Source organism: Cervus elaphus, chromosome 13 (assembly GCF_910594005.1).
Source record: "Cervus elaphus chromosome 13, mCerEla1.1, whole genome shotgun sequence".
NCBI classification, from domain to species: domain Eukaryota; kingdom Metazoa; phylum Chordata; class Mammalia; order Artiodactyla; family Cervidae; genus Cervus; species Cervus elaphus.
The window spans coordinates 49,199,257-49,225,506 of NC_057827.1; the positions used below are offsets into that span (position 1 = coordinate 49,199,257).

Genomic DNA, 26,250 nt, shown 5'->3' on the forward strand with positions numbered 1-26,250 from the left:
CTTATTTAGAATATGTACCTGAAGGCTCATAGTCTGAGGTTTTGCCTCAGTGATCACTTTCATCAACATCATTAGGATCTAGATAACCCTCTGTCTCTTTGCATCCACCTCTGATTCTCTTAATAACTGTGAAGATTCCTCTGTTGATTTTCTCCTAGTCATATTTGTCATTATAGTCAAAATGAAATATTCTAAACTCTAAACTGTGGTCTAGGCCATACCACCCTAAATGTGCCCAATCTCATCTAAACTCTCAACTGGATTCATTGAAGGCCTTTAAAAAAAGAAAAAAAAAACCCTCAAAAGATGGTATCTTTCTAGAATTTTATATCTTCTTAAAAGATGTTAATATTGGGGGAAATACAATATGGAAACTAAGGATGATGTAATAGTCATCATCATTTATTGTAAAATAGTTACATGGGAATAATTGATTGGTAACAAATAATTCCTGAGATAATGAAAAAGTAAAATATTTCAAACCATGTAAGAAAAATTGAATAAAATTAAATCACTGAGATCCCATAATGTATCTTAGAGTAATAAAAGGGTCCAATGGATTCTCATGGGGACTGAAAGATATAATGGATTGTATCCTCTTTATAAAAAATAAACTTTCTCTTTATCCCTGGGAGAAAAATTAAGAAAAACTAAAAGTCATGAAATATCAATCCTTACAAATAGATGCTCAAAAGAAAACAAAAAGCTACAGTTTTGTCTAGTGATCCCAACTAGTATCTCTAGGGTTAACAATCATAAAATGTTTTCAGTTAAAGTTACAGGATAAGAAGTGTATCTTAAAGAGCTAAAAACTTTATAATGTGGCAGAGATCACAGGGGCAGAGTTCTGAGTCCATATTTTCTTTCCACATAAGGCTTGGCCAGTGTGTTTGTTCTTGGAGATCCTAATACTCAAACCAAAGAAAATTGGTCCAGGGTGGATAGCTGACCAACTTGAGAATGTGAACTCCTTTTTTTTTTTTTTCCAGGTTTTGACTCGTAAGAAACAAACTCAGGACACCAGAACCAAAGGACTGGGTCAAAACTAACAGCACCATGGAGCTCAAAGTCTCGAGCAAAACCAGATTGCAAAGACATTTTTGAAGGCAAACTTCAAACGGAGCAAAACAGGCAGGTATGCAGAATCCAGATAACAGGCCCCTGTGAGGGAGAGAGGGTGACAATCCTGCGTCAACTTCCTGCAATTTGAATTATTCACATTCTTTATAACAACACCCTTTACTTAAGTCAGAATTGGTTTTCTGTTTCTTGGAAACAACAAAATCCCTAAAACAGAAATCAGTGCCAGGAATAGGATTGTATTAGGCTCTGAGTGAAAAATGTAGAACTGTCTGTGGAGTGGAGGCAGAGGGGTGGGGTAAAAGCATGGGGGCAGAGATTTCCCAGTCCCATAGAAATCGGGTGGCGTAGAGGTAAGAGGTTGCGAGATACCTAAACAACTGCCCCAAATCTCTTGAGCCCAAGCCTCATGTCACTAAAGTCAAAGCCTCAGATATAAGTTCTCGGATGTTGAAATGTGGGAATGTAATTCCCCATGGACGTAAAAGTCAGTGGCAAGGAGTTCTCAGTCCCAGGTTGTTTGGCTAAAAGTAGATTTGAAAAAGCAGGTAATTATGTATCTATATTTCATATTCTTTTCTGCTTAGATTGTTGAAGATAAGATCCAGATATTATTCATTAATTTGGAAAAACTCATGGCTCGAGAGCCTGGCAGTTGAAAGGACGATAGCTAGCAATAGCTAGACTGGTTGAGGAAGCTTAGCCTTTTTCCACAGGATGAGCTTGCCTATCACCCCCACAGTCCCCAGTTCCCAATCTCTAGTAAAACATGTCCCTAGACTGGAATGTAACTGTGGAGGGGGTTTTAAGGGTAGACTACGGAAGAAGTGCTTCCTGTCCTACAGTCCTCTTTCAGGTCACTTTTGCTCCTTTATTCTCTTGAGGACAGAGCCATTAAGAATAATGGGGTCTAAGAAGAGCTGAATAACAAAAGTCCTGAAGGAATGGTCATTAGGTGGCCTGGTGATGAAGGGAGCAAGCTTACTCCACCCCCTATTCCCCTCAGAAATTCCTGGCATCACCTATCAGTCAGTGACACACTCAAGAAAGACAATGAATGAAAACCCACTAACATACTGGGCAGTTACCACCAGAACTGCAGTCTTAAGCAGTTATACCAACTCATACCAACACAGTGCATCCTGGCCTCTTCTAGAGGCTCCAACTCAAGTAGAAAAGCATGCTGGCACCAGACAATACTTACTGGAGAGAGGAGGACTCTCTAATGTCCTTCTGAAGAGCAGGTCTGAAGGACAATTGAAAAAGGAAATCCTTCTAATGGCCAGATCCTAGGACTGGCAGGTGTGAGTTAGGAACTTACTTTGCTAAGAGCCAAGAAACAGATTTGGGTTATTTATTTTAGGGGCAGACCAGTGATCAGTATATGATCCTGTTTTCTAAGTTTCTTCCCCACCTCTTAAGTCATCCTCCTTTTTTAACTGATCCTTTTCATTGAGGTTTCTCCTATTGTATTGCTGATGTAATGGTAATAAAACGTGCCAATAAACCCAGAGGTGGTCATTCTGGCAGGATGGTGATTATGAACACCAGATAGCGACTGAAGGGCAGGCATTTGTCGCTGCTCCTGTAATACTGGATCACATTAGGCAAGATTATAGACATTAGTGGAAACAGCTCATCCACGTGCAGTTCTTGTGAATGCTTTTAAAGCCCCCCCTTTTTTTTTAACCAGGTGATCCCATTTTCAAGGCTTCCACAAACGGTGGTGCAAGGTCATGTGTACACGGCATATTCCTATGAAGAGGTCCTGCCCCATCGACGGGCCACAACTGACTGAGACCCCTGATCACACTGACATTCAGCCTCTAAAGGACTTAAAGTTAGGAAACACAGAGACAGGTAAGCAAGCAGCGGTCCATGGAACTGTGAGGTTCTACAGAGCTGGGTCCAGAACGTGCATCATGGAAATTCAAAGGTCATGGGGACAGGGCTAACAGGTCACCCGTGTGAGGAAGCAGAAATGAAGAGGCCTTCAGGGGAACCAGTTCACAGAGAATAAAACAGATGCATAGGTGGTTATGAGTAAGAGAAAAGGAATGAGGAGGAGGAAGACAGAGGGCAAGAGACGGAGAGGGAGAGCAGAGAGCAAGGAGGGCAGAGACAGAGACAGAACCAGACAGAGCCAGAGGCAGATAGAGACACAGCGAAGGAGATGAACGAATCCGCTGGTGACTTTCTGGATGCCACAATGTCGAGCTATACTTCCTGCAATAAATTCCGTATTTCTGATCCTTTTTAATAACTTTGCTTTACAAGCTTTTTTAGGCAGATTTCTGATTCTTACAACCAAACGATTCTTGAGTGAAATATCTGCTCCTTGAGTATAGCTGCTTTAAAAAAAATTTTTTTTAACTGAAGTATAGTGGATTTACAACATTGTGTTCTGGGTGTACAGAATAGTAATCATCTGCACATTATATTTCATTATAGGTTATTACAAGATAATGGGTCTAGTTTCCCGTGCTGTACAGGGAACTTATCCTTATTGCTTCTCTGTTTTACACATAGTAGTTCCCATCTATTGTTAATCCCATATCCTTAAATTGTCCCTTCTCACATCCCTCTCACCTTTGATAACTGCAGGTTTGTTTTCTAGGTCCGTGAGTCTGTTTGTTTTGTATATATTCATTTATTTATTTATTTTATATTTCACGTTAGTGATATTATAAGTATTTGTGTTTGACTTCACTGAGCATAATATTCTCTAGGTCTACTAATGTTGCTGCAAATGGCATTTTCTTAGGGTTAAGTAATATTCCACTGTATATGTACACATCGCCTTCAGCTAATATGTTGATGGGCACCTAGGCTGCTCCATTTCTTGGCTATTGTATATAATGCTGCTGTAAACACTAGGCTGCGTGTATCTTTTTTGGTGTGTTTTCTCTGGATATATGCCCAGGAGAGGAGTTACAGGATCATATGGTAGTTCTATTTTTAGTTTTTTTAAGGAACCTCCACAGTACCACACCAATTTACATTCCAAACAACAGTGTATGAAGGTTCTCTTTTCTCCACAGCCTCTCCAGTATTTGTGTTTTTAATGACAGCCATTCCGACAGGCGAGTTATCGCACTGTGGTTCTGATTTGCATTTCGCTAATAATTAGTTAAGAAATAACAATGTTGAGTATCTTTTCATGCACCTGTTGGCTATCTGCCTTCTTCAGAAAAATGTCTGTTCAAGTTGCTTACCCATTTTTTGACTGGATATTTTGATAAGAGTTCTATGAGCAGTTTAGATATTTTGAGTATTAACCCCTTGTCAGTCACATCATTTTGCAAATGTCTTCTCCCTTTCCATATGTTGTCTTTTTGTTGATGGTTTTCTTTGCTATGCAAAAACTTATAAGTTTAATTAGGGTCAATTTGTTTGTTTCTGCTTTTATTTCTCTTGTGTTGGGAGATTGATCCAAGAAAATATTGCTATGACTTATGTTAAAGACTGTTTTGCCTATGTTCTCAGAGTTTTATGGTTTCATGTCTTATATTTAGCCCTTTTAACCATTTTTATTTTTGTATACTCTATGAGGAAATGTTCCAGTTTCACTTGAAGAGACTGGCTTTTCTCCACTGTATATTCTTGCCTCCTGTGTCATTGATTAATTGATCATAGGTATGTGGGCATTTAAATGTTTAATTTGCAACTATGGAAATATATGTACTGCCTAATATAAAACTGGGGCAGTCCGAAGAGGGAAGGCACTCAAGGAAAAGGGACTGTGTAAGTTGTAACATCTTAACTACTTTCCAAAGACTTAGTTTTAGTCAACAGTAATAACATTTACTAGGCACTTCGTTTATGCCAGACAGGTTCAAAAGCTGTACATGCATCTCTCAACTATTGTTCATTACAAATGTAGGATATATTCTAACACTTTACAGATAAGGAAATTAAGGCCCAGTGAGAGATGAAGTAACTTGCTTAAGGTCACATAGTCAATAAGAGGATAAAAGGTATGTGTGTGTGCTGTGCTTAGTTATGTCTGACTCTCTGAGACCACATGAACTGTAGCCCGCCAGGCTCCTCTGTCCATGGGATTTTCTAGGCAAGAATAGTGCAGTGGGTTGCCATTTCCTTCTCCAGGGGATCTTCCCAACCCAGGGATGGAACCCACCTTTCTTGAGCCTCCTGCATTGACTGTCAGATTCTTTACCACTGCACCACCTGGGAAGCCACTAAAAGGTATGATCTATTTATTTAGATTAAACTGACACTTGGAAAAGAATACATGCACTTAAAAATTCATTTCAAACTTTTATTGAATGCCTATTATGTACAAATTACTGTTTTAAACTAAAACTGGTTAACATCAACATTAAAAATATAAAGTCTTAAACATCACTAGTCAAAATAAATCTTCCTTTCTGTGATAAACACACATACACACAAAGATGTACTTTCTAATTAAGGTTTTCAATTTTCAAAATACCTCCTTTAAAACAGAAGGGAATAAATTCCAACAATGCTACTTTCAACGCATTAACTATCTTAAAGTATACTGGAATATTTAAAGATTGCTTGCTACAAAGTGGACTCACATGAAAATAAACCTTGATTTCAGAGGTAAGTCTACTATTAATAAAAACATTGCAATTAATTAAATGGACATGTAAGTTACACACACATATCTAAAAAAATAAAATGACAATGAGAACAATGAGGGGAGTTTTTCATGGAAGGTGACGTGTCGCCATGGATTCTGTTTCTCTTGATTTTCTGAGCAGAGCTTGTTTGAGGGCACTAATTTTCTCATCAAGTTCAGCCAGTGAGTAGTTCTGCTGTAAACAATAACACAAATTGCTGAGTAAGACTTTTGATGCAGGTAAAGTACTAAATGTACTATAAATACAGAAAATATCCAAAAACATGGTAAATAACTTTTTTTCTCATGAGAACAATTTTTAAATTGAACCATATATGTTCACTATGCTGTAATTTAAAGACATAAAATAACAAAGCTTAAGTATTTCTTACTTTGGATTTTCTAATGACTAAGCTATCTTGAACCTTTTATACTTTGAAAGGGTCAACTGCCTATTCTCATAATCAATAGTAAAAAAAAAAAAAATACATTTTAGTTTAATTGCTTAAAATAACTGGGAATTCTCTTTTGATACCCAAGGTAGTTGATTGCAGTTAATTAAAAAAAAAAAAAAATTGACACTCAAATTTCAAAGTTTTACAATTAAAAATAGAAGGGGATCAAGACTGTGAAGGATATGGAGCTCACCTCTGCAAACAATCAAAATATACATGTGGAACAACTATCATAGAAAATTCACTGGAAATGGCAGAATTATACAACCAAAGCTGCAAGAAAGATCTCTACGAAACCAGGTAAGACAAAAAAAACCAAACATCAGGTCAGGACTTGTGCCCCTGGGATGGATATGTAAAGAAGAGAAGGTTTCCAAGGGAGGAACGCTGGCACTGGGGAGGGAGCAAGCAGGCTAAGCCATAATCTGGGAATTCCAGTCCTGGGGTCCTGCACAGGGGCGGCAGGCCCCCACGCCTGCTGGGAAATCCACTGCGACAGACAGAAGGGCTGGTGAAGCCTAGACTCTATGGGGAGGAGCACTTGTGCTGGCTTCCCAATAATCAGGGTGCAGAGAGCCTTGCACTGGCAGATGCTGCCTTGCTAGACCTCTCAATCTAAAGGGGTGAACACCAGCAGCCTTGTTCACTTCATACCACAGCCTGCGAGATCTGGGCCAACCAAACACTGGGAAAAGACTTGGTTCAGCTATGCAGAAACAGAAAAGGGTGCCAAGAGTAGATCGGGGTGGGAAGGAGGTGGCCACTATCAGAGCACTCAGGAACACAGTGGTTTGTCTCCCAACATGAGTGCCCCAGCATGTCCACACTGCAGCTTAGAGTTGAGCTCTGAGCACCAAGAGAAGAGCCACAGAGGAAGTCCAAATCCCAGAGAGCAAAGCAGCCGCCTCAGTTCCTACAAGCCCCATGCTCTAGCCTCCTCCAGACCTTTGCACTAGATCTGCGACAAATACAAAAATAAGCCACAATAAAGGAATGAAATTTTGCCATTTGCAACAATACAGATGGATCTGGAGGGTACTATGCTAAGTGGAATAAGTCAGACAGAAAAAGACAGCTGCTGTATGACACCACTTATATGTGGAATCTAAGAAAATAAAACTAGTGAATATAACAAAAAAGAAACAGACTTATAAAGAGAACGAACTACCAGTGGGGAGAGGGAAGGTGCAAGATATGAGTGGGAGCCTCAGGTACAGCCTTCTATGTATGAAATAAGCTACATTGATATACTGCACCACACATGGAATATAACCAATATTTTATAATAACTAAGTGGAGTGTAACCTGTAAAAAATAATTTATTAAATATTGAAATGGTAATATTGGATAAACATAAAATTTTTAAGATTCAATTAATACAGTAGTACTGTGAACAGGGGTAGACTAAAGTCAACTTTGCCAGACACCTTTTTTGACTTAGATGCTAATTAGCAGTGTCTGCAGAAGGAAAGCAGATGAGATTTAAATTGAACATTTATTTTTTTTCAGCATTTTGTAATTGATACTTTCTTCTACAGTTAACATCTGGATAGATTTAATAGTTATTTGATCCTTCTGCATCATTCCTTAAAATAACACATTAATTTATGTTGCCCTTTTTTTTCCAGTCCTAAATCCCAGGATAGGACCTAAAAGCAACCATAGTAGAAACTTTTATTAATAAGAAGGGTATAAAACTAAACTATTTCAGAAACCAAAATAAAAATATAGTGACTTACTTGAGGTGGTTGAACTTTTCTTCTTTTTCCAGAAAAGTTCTAGATTAAAAGTAAAAAAAAAAAGTAATCAATACTTAGAAAATCTAAATAATTTTTCTTTATAGAAGAGTGAACAAAATAAGGAGAACCCTGGCAGAAATAAAGCCCACAAACTCACTGAGCACTATCTGTAACTGACACCTGCTTTTTTCTACTTTGGAAGTTGCCCTCCAAAGATGGTATTAAAAGTATAAGTGGTAATGTCAGAACAACATGCTTGTCCCTGGCTATACACAACTATACATTCGCCGTTAATTTCCGCCTTCTACTGAGGCTTAGTGATTGTGCTAAGAGGAGCTCTGTGGATCTTCTCCTTAGTTTCCTTTCTTAGAACATTCCTATCCCAGGATAATGAACAGGTGAAGCAGCAACAGTCAGAGGGAAACAGAATGTGGAATAGCCAGCAGCAGGATGAAAACAGTCATACACACCCTTGACCGACTATAATGGGCACTGTCTATGTGACTCGGGAGACTACTGGTTCAGCCCCACTGGTCACCAGTGACCACAACAGGCAAGGGCCCAATTCTGGCCAGCAATTGAGGAGAGGTCAGCTGGGCATTAGGGAAGAGCTGCTGGAAAAAACTTCCTCACTTCTAAGAGAAAGCCATCTAGGAGGCAGTTCTTCCGGACACTGCTGTCGTCTGGACAGGACACCAGAAAGCACGGTAGCTATCTTACCATCTGCCAGGGGAAAAAGTCAGCACCAAGTAGAGCTGAGAGGGGAAAGAGCTCAGTTCTTTGACAGTCATGATTTAGCCCAATAAATCAATTTACCCTGAAGACTGCATTACTGTTGAACTTCCCGTGTTATAAGATTATTTCCATACTGGTTAAGTCAGTTTGAGTATAAATTTCTCTTACTTGAAGCTAATAACATTTTCACCAACATACTGCTGTGCATTTTTTTAAACCCTGATCTAATAAATTATTGCTTGACTTTGTTCTTAGTTTCACATACCCACAAGGCCTTGAATGGCAAATTATATTAGTACATTAGTATATCTGACAAAGAAACTGTCAACATAGGCGGTAAAATTTTCTTGTGAACATCTGCAATCATGGAGATTTAAAGCTGTTTTCAAAGAATACTGAGGTATGCCTCTTATCAGTAGTTTCTAGTAAGTGGGAAATCGGTAAGTGCTGGAATAATTAAATATGGAAGTGCCTATATAAACATGCTTCTTCCTTTGTCAAACTGAGCAGGGTACTGTGGTGGGGCCTACGGGCAGGTAAGGGCTTAATGTTTCATTTGGTCACCACTCAGTCTCCGACCTTCCCAAGAGGTGGCTTTTTACACACAGATGAAAACACACTTCCCCTTGTTTTCCTAACAGCTTAATCTGCAAAATATGGCCAGTTTCCATGTCATTGAGCAATCAGATTAATGTATCATGAAACCAAAGTGAGAAGTATCAGAATAGGACATCAGTGGTTCAGTGACTTAAAAGAACCCCATGCTCTGAGGAAACTTAGTGGTAAGGAGACCTCTTTCATGACCAACCCCTTTCCTTACTTCTAATCAGGTGTAAAGGGTAACAGATTGTCAAGAGTGACAGGGGGAGTGCCTTAAATGTTTCGTCCCTTCTAGTCCCACTGCCCTGTTTCAGACCTTCATTTCTCCCTGGCGTGGGCAATGATATGCTTCTGAACTTTGACTCCAAACTCACGCTTTCACAATGCCACCAGACAGAAACCCATTCAAGGTTTCTCTTTCTCAAAAAAATTAACTCAGTGCTCCCTTCTCCCCATGCTTCCCTTTAGAAGCAGGACTTAACCATTACGGACTAGAGTTATGATTCCATCTAATCAGTGCTTTCAAACAAAGTCAACATACCTTTAAAAATCCAATAGTTAACTATCGGCCAAGTCCTATCCATTCATTTGCACATTTATGTAATGCCTACTACATTCTGTGTTCAAAGATGAACAAGACAGTTCCTGCCCTTCAGAGGCTGAAAATATAGTGTGAAAAACAGACACGTAAACATGTAAGTGATAAATGCTATCAAATGAACAAAGTGCTATGGAAATATACTCATGAAGAATGTTATACTTACTGTTTTCCAGGGTCATAATTTAAAAATCAGTAATTCATTCTCTGGAAATACTCATAAAGATTGTATCTTTTAAATGGTCTGTTAAGCAATGCACTCAAAATTTTTAAAACATTAGTACATCCAAATTTTCCCATGTTGAATGTGAAGGGTAAAAATCTTTAGAACTACCACATTAAAAGTTTAAACAAGTACTAATCTTTGTTATAATTCCTGCTTTATATACATTAACTTTTTTGGAGTTTTATGTCTGTTTCATAAATGAAAAGAACTTTACATAAGCTAGTTTTTTTTAGGAACCAAATATAATTTATATTGTTTTTTTGTTTGTTTCCCTTTTCATATGCTGTGCTGTACGGTTACCCATAATAATCTCTATCCAACTGTGTATAGGCTTTACCTACATGTGAATCTGGATTAGATACATTTCGTTTAAAAACTTTTCATAAATTTGATTTCTAACGAAAGTTCAATCTTTAGGAAATTTAATGGGTTCAATTTTCCTTTACTTCCTACCTTTGGAAGCTAGAAGACTGTGCTACATATCTAATCTATTCTTCAAGAGTCTACAGAAAAGACATGTAAGTAGAATTATGCAATTGCCATTATGAGTACTCTCAGCAAGAGGAAAGTAAGAGTGGTGAATAATGTGCTATGTCATCTGCCCGGTGTGTATTACTCTCCTCTCACACACAACGACAGCTCTAGAGCTGGTTCCATTCTGAGAAAGGAATGCAGCTCCTATAGCTGGGACATTCCTCTGTTATGGAAGGGTGGGTGTAAAATCTTTGCCTTTGAGTCTGTGCCATACATATTCAGAGGCCTTAAGGACAAAACCAGTTTGTTTAAACATTTCAGTGTTTTGTGCTTGTAGCTCACTATTAACTTGGATATGTCATTTCAAATACTAATCCAGAAATGACCCCTCTAATCAAATATGTTGTTTAATATATTTGGAAAAAAAAATTTTTACAGCACTAGTTTTATTACAAGTGTGACAACCCCACACATACAGGCCAATCCTGTTTACATTTATAACACTTCCTGCCTCTGAAGTTAGTTTCAGACCTCAGGCCTCTGACAGTCTCAACTGTTCTTACCCATTCTATCTATCATGTCTATATTGTCTCTCCCGATTATATCAAGTGTAAGTCCCACCTACCTCTTCAAAAGCTTACCTGATACTTCTAACTGCATATCCTGCTGACTCAAAGTCCACATTTCCTCCCAAAAATATCTCCTCCTCCAGATTTTATTTCTACCAATGATAGTAGTATTTTTCCAACCAAAGACTGGACTCATTCTTGCTATACAATCAATTATCAATATTTGCCAAATTTTCTTTCCTTCTGTCAATGGCACTAATCTTTTCTATTCTCGCTGTCATGTCCTTGTTTCAAGACCGCATTTCACATTTAAGCTAGGATAATACTGTCTTCTTTAGTCTCTCCCTTTTCATATCTTATAGAACAGTATCAGATGAATCTTCTACCATTTGCACAAGTCACATCCCAAAATTCACAGCTCAAAAATTTCCACAGCATGTAAACCTTAAATTTCTACCTCTTTAATCAAACATTCTATCCTATGTATCAAGAATCCCCCAAAATAAGATTATGATTTGAAGGGGTTGTTCTTTTGTTAATTAAATTTAGTAAGAGATATGTTAAGCTTTTAAAATCTGAATCAGAGAGAAGAAAGAAAGATTGAAGGGCCAAGATCCACTGAAGGTATGTAATACTATAATACTCTCTTTTAAGATGAGTTCTATTGTTAACAAGAATTATATTAACAAGATATGAAACTGAACTAGAAAAAATAACCTGCCTAAGGATTTCTTAATGAAGGCAGTTTGAATGGGAAAAACTTATTGTGTGTTACTGTAGCAAAAGGCATACAATATAAAGTTTCCTAGGAAGAGGCTAAGGAAAATCCTCAAGATGGAAAGTCCTTTGCAATTACGTGGAACCACCAACAAATCTCAAATTAGAGGAGAAGGCCAGAGGAGTTGTATGACTTACCCATGTTTATACAGCTACCTCTAAATGGTTTCTGAAATTAAATAAATGCTCATGTTTACTGAGGTTTTACCTTGCGCTACACAGTGTGCTAGGTGCCTGACTGATATTACTTCTTTAATCCTTGCTTCAGCCCTCAGTACTTTAATCAGCTTCATTTTATATTGGAGGGAAGTAAATCACTAAAACTCTCTAAATTACGGAGCTTTAAGATTCACTGCTCACTTTGGTTATCTGACTTACCTTCTTCATCTGGAAATATTCCTTTTTTGTACCTTACTCTAATACCAATTTGAAACTTTGGAAAGATCACTGTTATTCCTAAAATAACCCTGTTTTCACCAGTGACTTATAATGATCCATGCTAATTGAGTTATTTTACATAATATTTCAGAAATAGGAGTTTTAGTAAATTTCATTAAAAATTTAGTACACTTTTACTTTAGTTCTTTTGACTATGGCGTTGCTTTAAAACACACACAAAGCCCCAGAAAAGGCAGGTGTTATGTATAATCACCCCAGAAGACGGAGGAAAATAACACAACGAGCCCAGGATCAGTTGTCTGAAACATGCTAATATGACAAAAACACTTATCAGCACAGATTGTTCTTTAATGTTCTTGGAAAAGGAGAAAAATGAAGACTAGTCTTTCAGAAAGTCTGCAGAGAGAGGGATTAGAGAGGCAGAAGGGATAATGGAGAGTAAGACCCCAGAAGAAGCCTCTGTTTTACAAGACAGCAAGTTCAGAGCAATAGGGCTATTCCAGCTCATTTATTACGCCACAAAAAAATGGCTTAAATTTGAGAGTTTGGGTAATGTACCATGATGTAACTCCTCAAAAAAATTATGTCCATAATACAACATTAAAAATCTCAATCTTTAAAGAACTAGGTAATTCTTTACTCAGAACTATGTTCATTCATCACTGAACTATTAAAACAGGTTTTTGCACACAGCAGATCTATGAGTGAATTGTTATATGATAAAGAATCCTAAAATAACATTTATTTTTTCGCAAAGACACTTACTACAGATTGAAAATATTCAGGAGAGATTCCTTCCAATTCAAGGATTCTGTCCTCAAGTTTTTTGATTCTCTGATAAATGTCTCTTGGCACTGGACCACCTAAATACATTAAAAGTAACAGATATTATTGGAGAATTCTTCTTACAGTTTTATCCTTAAAATATCATGCAAAGACACTTAAGCAGAAGAATGGGAACTATTTAAACTTAAGAAAATAAATTAACAGGAATAAAATAAAATGAAATCTTTAGCAAACATTTTCATATTATACACTATGGGATATATTATTGTACCACCCTTCTCCCCAAGCCACATTTATGCCTCCTATGTTGCTAGGCATGTTGTTTTATGTTAAGTTCATTTGATAAGGTATTTAATAGTTCCCATACAGAACAACTTGTATCTCTGACAGACTCTGACACTTAGGAGGAGAAAAATGCATAGTGACAACTGACAATTCAGTGGTTGCGATATGTCATATTTTCTTCAATTTAAACTTCTTACATGCCATTTTTTCTCCTTTAACTCAGAAGAACTTTTTATAAAAAGGAACTTTACCATAATTCTTAACTAACTTTTTAGGGAGGGGATTGGTAAAATTAAGGTTACTGAGATTTCAAGGCTATGATTATATCCCAAGTTCTTCCATCCCTCAGCACCACCTCTCCCTGGATTATCATAACCTCCAAATTGGTCTCGTTGATTCTGCCTTGCATCCCTAAAGTCTGTTCACAACACAGCTGCCAATGATCCTTTAAAAATGTAATTCAGATAGTGTTAGTTCTCTGCTCAAAACCTTCCAACACATTCACACCTCACTCACATTAAAAACCAAAACCTTTACAGTAGTTTACAAAGTCCTATACAATTTGGACATTGTCCCCACATACCATTTCAGCTATTTGATCCCTTTTTTCTGTTATTCAACTAGGCCAAGTACTCTTACAACTTTAGCCCTTGTGGTTCTCTCTACCTCTGTATTCACAAGGCTAGCTCTTGCCAACTTCAGGTCTTGGCGCAACAGTTACTGTATCAGTAAGGCCTTCTCTGACTGCTCTTTAAAAAATACCAGAGCTACCACCTCCCCCTACCCAGCACCCCCTGCCTTATTTTTCTCGTAGCCCACTGACATTCTATGTATTTTGCTTGTATATTGCCTGTTTCTCCACTCTAACAATATAAACTCTAAGAAGGCAAAATGTTTTGTTTTGTTCATTGGGTATGGCTGTGCGGCCTGTGCACTGCACAAACCTAGGAAGCATCAGTTCACAAACTGCACAGGTACTCAATACGTACTGAATGAATAAATACATTAGATCATCATTATGCAATTAAGAATATTCACATCCAAAGTATCAACTTGTTAAATACAAAAACTCTAGAAATATGTTTTTTTCTGAAAACTTCTAATTTTTAGGAGCTTGGTTTTTTCCTGCTCTTGACTAAAGGAAAATGAACAACTTATTCATCTGACTTTCCTCTTGCTGCTCCCTTTACCTAGAATGTCCTCTGCTGCACCTCTGTACCTTTCAGGAACCAGTTCAAGCTTCACTGGGTCAACAAAGCACTGCCTGAATCTCTTCACAAAGAGGCTCATTGAGCTCCACCATATCCTTCCTTCACAATCCCTTTAACATCCCCTGTCATTGTTAATCTTTCTTCCATAGATTATGAAGTCTTCGAGGCCAGGAACTGTGATTACATCATCTCAGTATCCCTCCTGTCTAAAACAGTGCTTTGCGTATAGTAGGCATTCAACAGGTACTTCTCAAAATTAGCTACTTGATACCATTAGATTTAATAAACCAGTCAATCCTAGTATACAGCTGCAGTTTAAATTAGTTCTGGGAGAATTAATTTGAATGCTAATCTCTTATCATCCTCAATGGTTTACTCATTCTCATTATCTTTTACCTCCATCCACAAATACACCAGCTAGACTGGATTTAGAAACTCCCTGAACCATATTTTGTGCCTCTGGGCATAATGATATTTATAAGATAGAACTGACAGGATCTGATGACTAAATGGGGAAGGATACTGAGGCTTTATAGCCAGTTAAGTTCTAGGTTTGATTTCTAGTTTCCACTTACTACATTGGGCATGCTGCTTGAGTTCCCAGAACTTCAGTTTCTTTATCTGACAAGGGTAACAACACCAACACCTCACAAGGTAGTCAAATGTTAAGTGAATTGATATATGTATAATACTTTCAGAGTGACTGGCACTTAATAAATGTTAGTCACTTCCCCAATGGCATGTCTTTATTTATATGCTTGTCTTCACTGGAAAATCTTAAAGGACTAGGATCAGACCTTTTAATACTTTGTACCTAGCACAGTGTGTGATAAGAATGAGAAAGATGGTCATGGTTAAGTCATGAAATTGATGGAAGTGTAAGGGGAGGAAGAGGAACACACCACATGAACTGTAAATTCCTTAGGAGCAGGGACTATGCTTTCTTCATTTTTCTACTAATCAGAACAATGTTTTGTATATGACAAGCCCTCAATGAAAATTTGGTGAATAAATGAATTGGAATTTCTTTAACCACTTGCAAAGGTACACTACAGGACACTGCCAAGCACTCTGCTTACCTGTTTGCAATCGCAAGTGAGCCTCGATGTTCTGTAGTCGTTCTTCTACAGCCTGATTACCACAATCTCGGAGCATGCTGTTAGGTTTATGACCCGACCCTTGAATTCCTTCAGATCTAGTCTGTGGTCCATATGTATTCACAACTCTAGAAACTAAGTTCAAAAACTTTGAGTCTATTAAATTTACATTTCAAAACTTATAAATTCTCTCTCCCTAATAGTATTTTGTATGTTCTTTTCATACCACAAACCCAAGTAGGAAGAAAGGCAAGATTTTTTTAAATAAATAAAATTTAGATAGGAAAGTGATTTCTATTCCATTTTGTTTATAATTAAGAATAAGTTTCTGTCAATGATGAAACTATGTGGTGGATACTTACCTTTTACATGACTTTTAAACCCAGGGTAAGGAGTAAAAATCGCATCAGTTCTTGCACAACTATTTTCTACAAAGAATTTAGATGAGTATAAATTTAAGTATATTCTTAACTTCAAATGTACATTTTGATAACCCTTCAATAATGCATATGTTACTCATACTCATAATCAGAGAACATCTAATCTTATCTAATGTCCAATTTATATACAGAAAAGTCCTCAACATTCAGTTTTTAACAAATACCAACATTCCGAAAGACCATCTGTGTCTTTGGATAAAATAATTTTATATATTATAGAAAGTTAAAAATGTCTAATCTAAAGAGATATTATTCAATTTCAACATAGAAATAAGCAAAGCTCAGTATTTTTACTGAAATATAAAAAATACAGCATTTGTGACATTGCTTGCTGACCTAATTAGGGAACATCAAATATAAAAGATTATGCATTTAATACACTTTGTATTTCAGAATACCACAAAAAAAAGACCTTGAAACCTACAACACATACTTTTACACTGGCCTAGATTTTCAATACTCATTTTTTTAAAATCCCCAAACACAAAAGCTAGCTATATCTTTCTAGACTATCCCTTTCAGAAAATGAAATTTTAAGAAGGATACCATGTGAAAATTTGTTGCAAATTTTTCCTAAGCAGAAAAGTATAATTTCTTTCAAGTCAGATATCAACAAATAAATTAGGGGGAAAGCTAGAATGATATTAATATATAAACATAAAATAATTTTTAAAATGATGTTAAGTAAAACCATGTACTGCAGTAAATTTACTATAAAATTCCCCTTGATTATAATAAAAATGGATGGTAAGAGATACTGAAAGAAAGTTCTTTTCCCTAGGGAATCTGACTTTAAAAAAAACCTATTGTATGTATTTTGGTCGAGAGGTCCTGAAAGGAACACATTACAACACATCTGAATTTTTCCAGTCTAAATTTCCTTGAGATAGTTCTGCTGACACAAACTGTGGGAATAAAATTCCAAATTTGCTTATCTTTTATATATTGATACCAGACAAGAGTCATTTTCTTTTTCTTTTTGAAACTTCGAAATATATTTAAAGGGCCATCACCTCTCCATTCTCTTTCTACCATTTCACGGGGCTAAGGGTTTAAAAAAAGAAGCTATCATCCATTCCAGAGCTATATTCCAAATACATAGATTAACTGACCCATTAGAGAGAAATTCAGCATGGTGTGAAGACATTGAATGTATGAGTGCTAGTCACTCTCCACAGCAATTCTTCCCAGCACTGTTTGGAAGCCAGCAAGGGATTGAATGGGCCAAGGAATCCTGCTGAGCATTTCAATTCTTGTCAATTTCTATCCCCTGGTGGTTTATAATAATAGAGTTAGCAGGGAGAACAGAGGAATAACATTAGTGACACATGTGCTTGCTCCCTCAACAAACCCTTTCTCATGGGTTGCTTGCAGTTTGATTGCACTACCTGAGATTTTGCCACTGCTGCACCTGTTCTGAAAAGCTAACAGTAAAATATATCAAATCTAGAGATACGCATGTATAATGTTAATAATAGGAAAGGCTGAATTTAGGACCCACCTTGAGCCTGTTATTACTTCATTATGAAGAGAATCAGTGCACCAATGTGGTATGAGTCAATTCTAGGTTCATCTGACAATTCAGTATTCACAATAATTAGTCAAGAGATGTTAGAGGCAACAAGAAAATGCCTCATCCCAATTAGGAACGCTTCTCCATAATTTTTTCTAAGAACTACTTGTTCTGATTATTACTATGATGCCTGAATATGATCTATGCCAGTGCTTTGCAATTTTGTATTCTGCAGCATACCTGCAGATCTGTAAATACACTATAGCATCATGTGAAGAGGAAAGGAAATTCTGATGAAAAACAGCAAATGTATGCATGGTATGAAAGAAATGGAAGAAGCATAAGATACCACAGTCTTGATGACAAATTGGTTTTATCATGACATAAAACCTTTCAAACAGCTAAGGAGTAGTGAGAAAACTGCTCCCTCTTGAGGAGTATTAACTTTACTAAGTTTAACTTCATGTATTAATATCATAATTTCATAAGTACCTTTAGACTTAAAATTTGTATAGCTCAGCTCCTTATTACTAGTGTGACTGAGCAACCCTGTCATCCATACGTTATCTTCATTTCCTAAAGGAACTTTAAAACAATCTCTTCACCTGTGGTAAACATTGGCTTTTTTACAGTAGCATCTGATTTCTGTATAACCAAAATGAAAACAATTTTGCAATACACTCTATTATTAAACAGAAGAAAATTCTGCTTAGTTTCGAAATAAACCTGTGAAATAATTAAACTGTGTTCTTAATGTTATCCATTTTTTTAAAAAAAGAAAGATCATTAAAATCCTAAAAAAAATGAACTTCTTCTAGTAGTTACCTTGATTACAGTCAATAACATTGCAAAATTCCCTGACGTTGTTTTCATTGATTTCAGCTTGCTTTCTTTCAATAAATGCAGATATCCGTCTGTCAATCTGCAAACAATGAGTATTTGCATCTTAGTTCAAACATAGTAAAATTTTAAAAAAATACTCCCCTGGCCCCCCAAAACCCAACTTCTTACTTCTGCTTTTCCAGCCTTTATCTGAATTACTTCTGAATCAAAATGGATCTGTGTCTTTTTCACATCTCCTAAATCACAGTCTTTGTGCTTTTCTTCCTCTTCCAGGTCTCCAATGGGAAAGTTGGCATTTACTTCATTCTTGTTCCCTGTTTCTGTTTTTCCTATTTCTTCAACAACAGTTGTATTCTCCTCTTTAATCAGAGGCTGAAGTTTTGCTAAAAAAGGCTGAGAAAAACACAATTCCATCTGCTAAGGTTCAAACTGATCAAAATTAATCACATTTACCATATTTATATAAATTTCAGCTAAGTAAAAGCAATATTCAGTATCAATTAACTAAATATAAAAGGTTGGCATCATACATAGATCTGACCACATGTAAGTGTTTTTGCTGTTCTCTATTATTGTGACCAATATCATTTGCTATAAATCTATTTAAAGAAAAAAGGAAAGAAGAGAAAGAAAACCTGAGGAAATCTAAAATTTTCTTTGAGGGAATCATTCTGTCACTCATCTTTTATTTTGTGCCAAATCAAAGCCTCAGCCTCTGGCACCAATGCCACTTAATTAACATGTCATTCAAATGCCTCCTCAGAACACTAAGGCTTAGTATTTTTCCTCCTTAACACAAGAGCCAGTGCTCTCACTCAGCAAAGCCCTGCATTAGCACTGTATCACTGGAGCTTCTCCACTTGAAACTGCAGTTGGCCAAAGTGAATGAGAGAGCATAGACATGAAATATATAGGTGTTATGCTGAGTGAACACTCAGGCTTTTCCTGATATGATAAGATATCTTCTTGGGTCATGAATTTAAATTTTTGAAAAGAAAATGAACAAGAAAAAAAACTACCAAGAGCCATAGCTGAAAGAGGTAGATGCCTACAATACTAGTGGGGAATACAATTCTATTCTATCATGTAAATTATACTACCATCCCCTCCAACACACTCACACAAAATAAAATTAGGCCTCAACTGAGTCCTATAGCTCATTGCTTCCACCCTTCAAAACTATGGTTAACTATTACTTTTAACATGAAACAGTTAAAATTTCCCATAAAGTAATTGATAGAGGGCTGAAAATTGTCTACTCCACTAATCAAAACACGCCAACACTTGTCAAAGTTCCAATTATTTTTTCATACCTATAATTTTGCTTCCGTTGTCTGCTATACCAAAAACTCTTCTGAATCCTTATGATATCTTAATGGCACTAAACTGACCAATCCAAACCTCTATGACATATTTTATACTTTGATTAGAGATAAACTGTAACCTTGTATCAATTATAACTGCAAATATGTTCAGTTGGAAACTAGCAAGGTCATAATAGTGTTTGGTTATTGAACTGAAATATTAAAAAAAACAGCAATACTATTATAGATTAACAATTCAGTGTTGGCTTTTAATATAAAGAATGAATTATTTCAAACTCTTAAGACGATAAAATAGTGACTGGCTACTTACTAATATGAGACATTAATGTCACAGAAATTACTTTCTTTTTAAAAACTATGCTGAAACTGTTTAATTGCAATAGACACTCCAGGATGTGTCATGCTGGGATAATGCCACTTCTTGAACCACTGAAAGCACTCCATGAGCCTCCAAACTCACCCAAGGCATGGAATCATTATCATAGCATGACACACACCTGCCGTGTCTTATTGCTTAATTATAACCCACCATAGATGCAACTGTATTGAATTTTCAGTGCAAGTCTGGAATCGAATAGAATTGCATTCATTCAGTCGTCACACCCACATCAGCCCATTCGGCTATATTCCTGTAACTGTCCTGATCACTATGGAAATTAACAGATTTGGATCCAATCTGGCTGAAGTAACCTTTTATTAATAACAGTATTAATAAGGTGTTAAGACAGAACCTACAGATACTCCAGTGTACAATTTGGCTACAATTAATTTCTAGTTTCAATATCGAGTTAACATTTTTAACAAGAAATTTACCTGTAAATATAAAACGTGTTGCTCAAGTGCACTAAATAGAAAAGCGGGCTGGAGTGCCGAGACGCTCTGGAGCTTGTTCCAATCGATTGTAATTTTCACCACATCATCTCTGAGGTTAAGCTTCAAAGGGGCAAACCAGCAATATCACAAAAATTACATGATTAAGCTGTACATATGGGATTGTCACAAAAATAAGACTTCTATAGAATAACATGCCATTTAGCTCAAAGTTCTCAAGTTTTTAATGATACATAAAAGTGGTCTACCTAGTTACCACTCCAAAAAGGCAAGAAAGGTCCAGTTCTCAGAAAAAAGCAGACGACTTCTCTAATTCTTTTCTTGGGTCTGTGTAATGGGACCATCTCACAGGTAAAACTATCCAGGAAAGATGTGGCTTTCTTTTTTGATAATTCAGTATCTAAAAACTTTTGGATAGGGGCCAACAAATGCTTGCCCTATTCAAAATCCTACTGTTTCTAGCTAAGAGCATTAAATACAGGGGGGAGATACATTGATGAAAATTCTGATTTCATAATTTCTGCGTTTCTTTTTGTTAAATATGCACATAAATATGTAACAAATATATCATTCCTCTGATGTCTTCCGAATCACATTTTCATTGTTTTCAATTTTACCCTATTTTTAAAAATTTAAAAATCAACTCATACATTTTCATATTCATATATATTATAAAGTCTGTGGATACATGGCAGCATGTTTACTTCAAATAAAACTTAAACTATTATTTAGCTGTGGAAATCTGAAATTTAAAAACAAATACTTTTCCACAACAGTGAAATAAATGGCCAGAGACTAGATGGAAAGGTCAGACTCATTGCTAAACAGTATTTTCTAGTAAAGTATAAGAGTTCATTATATGAAAATTTCTCATAAATTGGCTATGTATGACCTATTACAATAAAAATATACATAGAAAACTACCACAAACCTGAATATAAAATTAATATCAAGATGAGTGAACATTTCAGAGGGAAAGCCTCCATCTTTAGTATTTCAAGTGAATAAAAGTGAATCACTGTAAACATTTTTAGGGACACGTGTGTTATGGCATACATCCTGCATCGCAGGATCAAGTTAACTCTTATTTTTTCAGAAATCATTTATTTAAAATTAGTCATGTTTTTTGTGTTTTATACAAAATAAGGACAAGTGTTCTATTAGTTAAGATCTTATGAACTATGGTTATAATAAAACAAAAAAATGAATCACTGTACCGAAAGAGATCCAAAGTTCCCCAAAAGGCACTATCCGAATGAATGCCGTATGACAGAAATTTCCGACCCTTTGACCAGAAATATTTAAAGTCCGTATTAGACAAGTGTAGAGAAATAAGTTTTGTGTAGGATGCACTGGCAAAAATTAGTTTGTTATTTTAACTTAGGTTTTATATTAAGATAACCATATTAATCTTAATTTCTATTTTTTAATGCTTATAAAGGTTTCCTTAGACAACAACTTAGGCATGGAAATAACCCATTACTATACTTTTACAGTTCTGAAACAATCTATAGTTGATTATAACAAATTTATGAATACAGTTTGGGGATAATGCAGGCAAATCTTCAACCAAAGCAAAGCATAAAATTTTCTAGAGAAAATAACTTACAGAAATTAAATTGAATGTCTGGATCATATTCTCATTTCAATTTAGCAGAATTATGTAAGCTTTCAAGTGCAAGATATTTGGTCTTTGAAGAAACCACGTAACAATGTCACAAATTAACTTTAAAACTATCCCCAACACATCCAACTATTATTCAACAAATTCCATATTAGTAATATATGAATTCTGTGCATTTTTACCTATAGAACTTGTAAACCATTCAATCAAAAAAGGTATTAGTCTGTCATTAATACAGACTATTTAAAATACACATTTCAGTAAAAACTTTATTACACTAATACAAAAATCCAAGTTAACAATAAATATTTCTTCAGCTTGGTAAAACGCAGCAACCAGAGGCAAAATCAGTATTCAATAAATTCAAAGTCTGGGCTACAAAAAAATTTTTTTAACATCTGATTTTATGTTTCCTATTGAGGAGAGCTAATAACACAATGATACTATGTAGAAGGAACTAGGCATTTTACAACATAGATTTTTAAAAATTCCTTAATCTTGTTTCAAAAGGAAATAGTTATTTCCACCAGGAACAATTTTATTAGTATACTACTCTGGCTTTCATTATCTTTAACAGTACATCTCAAGATATAAAGAGTATCACCTAATTGGCTAGCATTTAATTGATCAGACAATCTTATTTTTTGACAATCTTATTTAGTCTTATTTATGGTCCCTTTACTCTGTCATGAAAACTAACCAAATATTTACTCTAAATATTTTTGACAGGTGACATAAGTAAATTTTAACCATATCACTATTTTTACCTACAGAATGTCAGAATGTTTAAAAATTTTAAATGAGTTTTAAAAATTTAGTATGCAAATTATTTCAAAAGATAGGTTTAAATTAATGTTTTTAAAAAGTATCTCATCAGTGGTGTGGGGGGTACTTTTGTAAACTATAGGTGAGTATCAACTTTTTTCATCTTGATATTAAAAAAAGTTCCAATGTCCATGCCACAGAAAGTTCTCAAACTTTTAAACCATTTACAGGTCTTGAGTCTTCAGACTGAAATAATTACCCTAAGTCTTAAAAAATAAATAAATAAAAGTTCTAAGTCCTTGACAAACTAATGAGTTTAAAAGTTATAACTTTTAGCTGACTCTCTATTAATAAGCATCCCATTACTCCAAAATGAATGTTTACCTAATACCAATGCTCTTTGTAAGTCAGGACAAACACTGAAATTTTTTAAAATACTGAAATAACCTTTTAAAAGACTGATTCACCATCTACCCAAGGCTTTTAAAAATAATTTTCATAAATCAAACGCTCTATTTTCATAAAGGAAGTTACCTTATCTTCAACACAAATGCCTAAGTCCAAGATTTTTATTTTTAAAGATTTCTTTTTGAAAGCAGATAAACGTATTTTCAAGCTGTTTCTCATTTAAAATTTGCTTTGCATTTACATCAGGAAACAGTGCCTTCAGCGTAAGGAGTACCTTTATTTAAGCTCCATTTTATTATGACATTTCTGCAAAAGCTATTTACCAGCCAGTTAAACTAATAAATAGTTGAATTACGAGTTAAACAAGTTGTGATACAAGCTGTACCGACCAAGAGTAACTCAGCCAACTTAACGCTAGGAACAGTTTAGATTAATTCTTCTTCTTTTCCTACTCCTTTTAAAGGGGAAGAGATGCAAGCTACGGCCAGAAGGAAAAAAGTAAACAAAGGCAAGTGACTCATAAGAGCAAATCACCCTAAAGAGGCGGAGAGCGCTTTTCCAGAAATCTCAGGCCCTAGGAACCTATCAATTTCTACAATGAATGAACTGGAAGAAAAAACGATCCAGAGGCTCCAGGCGCCTCCCAAACCATCAGAGAAGCTCTTCCGTATCCGTTCTCTCCAAGCCTGTTTCTAACCAAGCCGCGTTTTCACTTACACTAGCCTCATTCACTCTTGGTGAGAAGAGCTGCAAATCTAGCCTGTCACCGGTCATGATCTAACCCGCGCGGCCATCCTCATTCAGCCCACAGGCTACCCGGCCCACGCTCCTCCCCCGGCCTCTGCGACTCCAGCGGGGTCCCACACCCTGCAGGCCTCCGGTGCCCCCTGCCTCCATACAAGGGAAGATGGGGGGAGGGGCAGGCTGGTTCCCAGACCCCTACTCCCACAGCACATTACTCACTTGTCCAGCCAGGTTTTGCAAGGAGCGAAAGACTTCACAGACTATGTCTCGGGAGAGGCTGGGGCTGCAGCTCCGCTCCAGGCTCCTGTCACCGATGGTCGGGCGACTAAGCTCGGCGGCAGCAGCCATGACACTTTTTGAGGCTGCCCCCGCCAACACCAAAGTGCGCTCACAACCCACCCCTCCCTCGATCGCTTTTGTCGCTCCGCGATGATGTCAAAGCACTGCGTCTCTTTTAGACCAAGGCTTTGAGGACCACTGTGTGACTGACAAGCACCTGCGCCAATCAGGTTCCGCTAAGGACCGCGAGCGGATGATTGCAACCTACGTGAGGCTGGCCACAGTATTTCCACTGGAGACTGGAATCGGTATTCAAAGAGGGTTAGCTTCGTGAAGTCTACCTTGACTCATGTTAGTTATAAGTATTGCTAGAGAAAACTTATAGTTAAATGTTAGTGGTTTAGTCCCATATTAAAAGTTAAAATTTTAACACAGCCCTGTGGAGTGATCTGGAGAAAGACTGTATCAGGGATGCAGCGCTGCCAACGCTTGTTTGTAAATATTGAGAACTTTTTCACAGAATTGTCATACTGGATAGAATATTTTCATCCGTATTCAAATTAACATCACTAATTTTTCATTAGAGGAAGAAGATATAAAACAAAAATGTTTATGCCTCATTTACTATCAAGGGAATGTTATTAAATCTGCAAAGTAATTCTGTCAAGTTTTAAAACTGATGAATTAGTTGTTTTTCTCTGGGTAATACGATAGAGACACTCATCCTAAAACTTTCAATAAAGGGAAACACTGTCAAGATGATCCCAACAGGAATTTAACCCAAGTAAGCAATCGCATGCAACACAATCTCTGAAATCAGAAGATACAAATCCGAATTGAAAATTGATGAAATATTACTTATCAGATAACTTTGGTAAAAGATGCTTGGTTTGTAGTATTACAGAGTCTAACATTAAAAATTCTGTCCTGTGCAATTGAAGAAAAAAGTTTAGAAACTTTTTAGTGTTAAAATCTATTCATAAATCTATTCATATTGTTCACACTTGAACAATAAACATCGTCAGTTTAGAGATAAGAGAGGACGGATTTAATGTTCTAATAATCTAATGCCTTTAGAAGAAGCAGAGGTGGAAACTTGCACAAAATGTATTCTTCAGTTTTAGAGTAGTCTGAATGAAAGGAATAAGGCACCAAGGAACTGGGATTAAGAGCAATAGGGATTAAAAAAAAGCCTTTGAGCTCTCCCTAGCTCTTTAATTAGACTTTCATTTTCAAAGATCATCAGGCTTGATAGAATCTTCAGTAATCTTGTCTGGTCCCTGTTCACAGCAAGATATACAGTTTATAATCCAGCCTATGTTTAGAGATGTCAAATAAAAAGATCTAATCCCAAATTAAGCAACCTTCTCATTCAAGCCACTCATTCTCATATATAACCTAAATTCACGATTCTCTGCAATGTTAGCATATTTTCTCTGCCTTTGGTTCTCTTATTAGAGAATAATTCTAATGAGGTAACTAGAAGTTTTTGTTTGGTAACATATTAGCAACCAATTTCAGATCATTTGTTTTCATCTAGATGTGAGGCCTTTCTTTTATTCCCCCAATATTCAGGACACTGGTATGAAACAGATTTGGGAACTTGATTTGTATAAGAATACCATCTTTAATAAGATACTGCTCATCCTTTTCTTTGCCATCACTGATATTGAAATTTCTAGTTTTACTTTTTTCCCTTGAACCTCTGATATAGAATTGATTGATGGCCATTGGATCTGTATATAAATTCTCTATTTCAATACGTAGACTTCCACTTATAGTATTGATTACTTAGCTAATACTTGAAAATTAACTCTCTTGTGCATTATTTCTTCTTTCCA

General features: G+C 36.2%; 1 protein-coding gene across 4 annotated transcripts; it reads right to left on the reverse strand.

Annotated features, from left to right (window-relative positions):
* Window positions 1-5,345: 5,345 nt before the first annotated feature.
* On the reverse strand, window positions 5,346-24,615 carry LOC122706589 (MAP3K12 binding inhibitory protein 1). Of its 4 annotated transcripts, XR_006344418.1 has the most exons (10): window positions 24,350-24,615; window positions 20,572-20,691; window positions 18,602-18,826; window positions 18,416-18,512; window positions 16,000-16,065; window positions 15,620-15,772; window positions 13,024-13,121; window positions 9,757-9,874; window positions 7,881-7,919; window positions 5,841-5,882 (listed from the first exon to the last, which is right to left on the reverse strand). XR_006344418.1 is itself a non-coding variant. In XM_043921882.1 (9 exons), the coding sequence occupies exons 1-9, from the start codon at window positions 24,476-24,478 to the stop codon at window positions 5,775-5,777; spliced, it is 1,032 nt and encodes a 343-aa protein (XP_043777817.1). In that variant the 5' UTR covers window positions 24,479-24,577; the 3' UTR covers window positions 5,346-5,774. The 4 variants fall into 4 exon arrangements, 3 of the variants coding, with proteins under 3 accessions (XP_043777817.1, XP_043777816.1, XP_043777818.1); XM_043921882.1 differs by lacking the exon at window positions 9,757-9,874 and having other exon boundaries at window positions 5,346-5,879; window positions 24,350-24,577; XM_043921881.1 differs by lacking the exon at window positions 9,757-9,874 and having other exon boundaries at window positions 5,346-5,882; window positions 24,350-24,570.
* Between the last annotated feature and the right edge of the window lie 1,635 nt (window positions 24,616-26,250).

Bases quoted from the DNA above. Each gene is read 5' to 3' on its own strand.
- LOC122706589 (XM_043921881.1), bottom strand. From the start codon at position 24,478: ATGGCTGCTGCCGCCGAGCTTAGTCGCCCGACCATCGGTGACAGGAGC. The intron at 18,827-20,571 runs GTAAATTTCTTG...TGTTTTTCTCAG, and splicing joins AACACGTTTTATATTTACAG to CCTTTTTTAGCAAAACTTCA. The intron at 13,122-15,619 runs GTAAGCAGAGTG...TAATGTATTTAG, and splicing joins TCACTTGCGATTGCAAACAG to GTGGTCCAGTGCCAAGAGAC.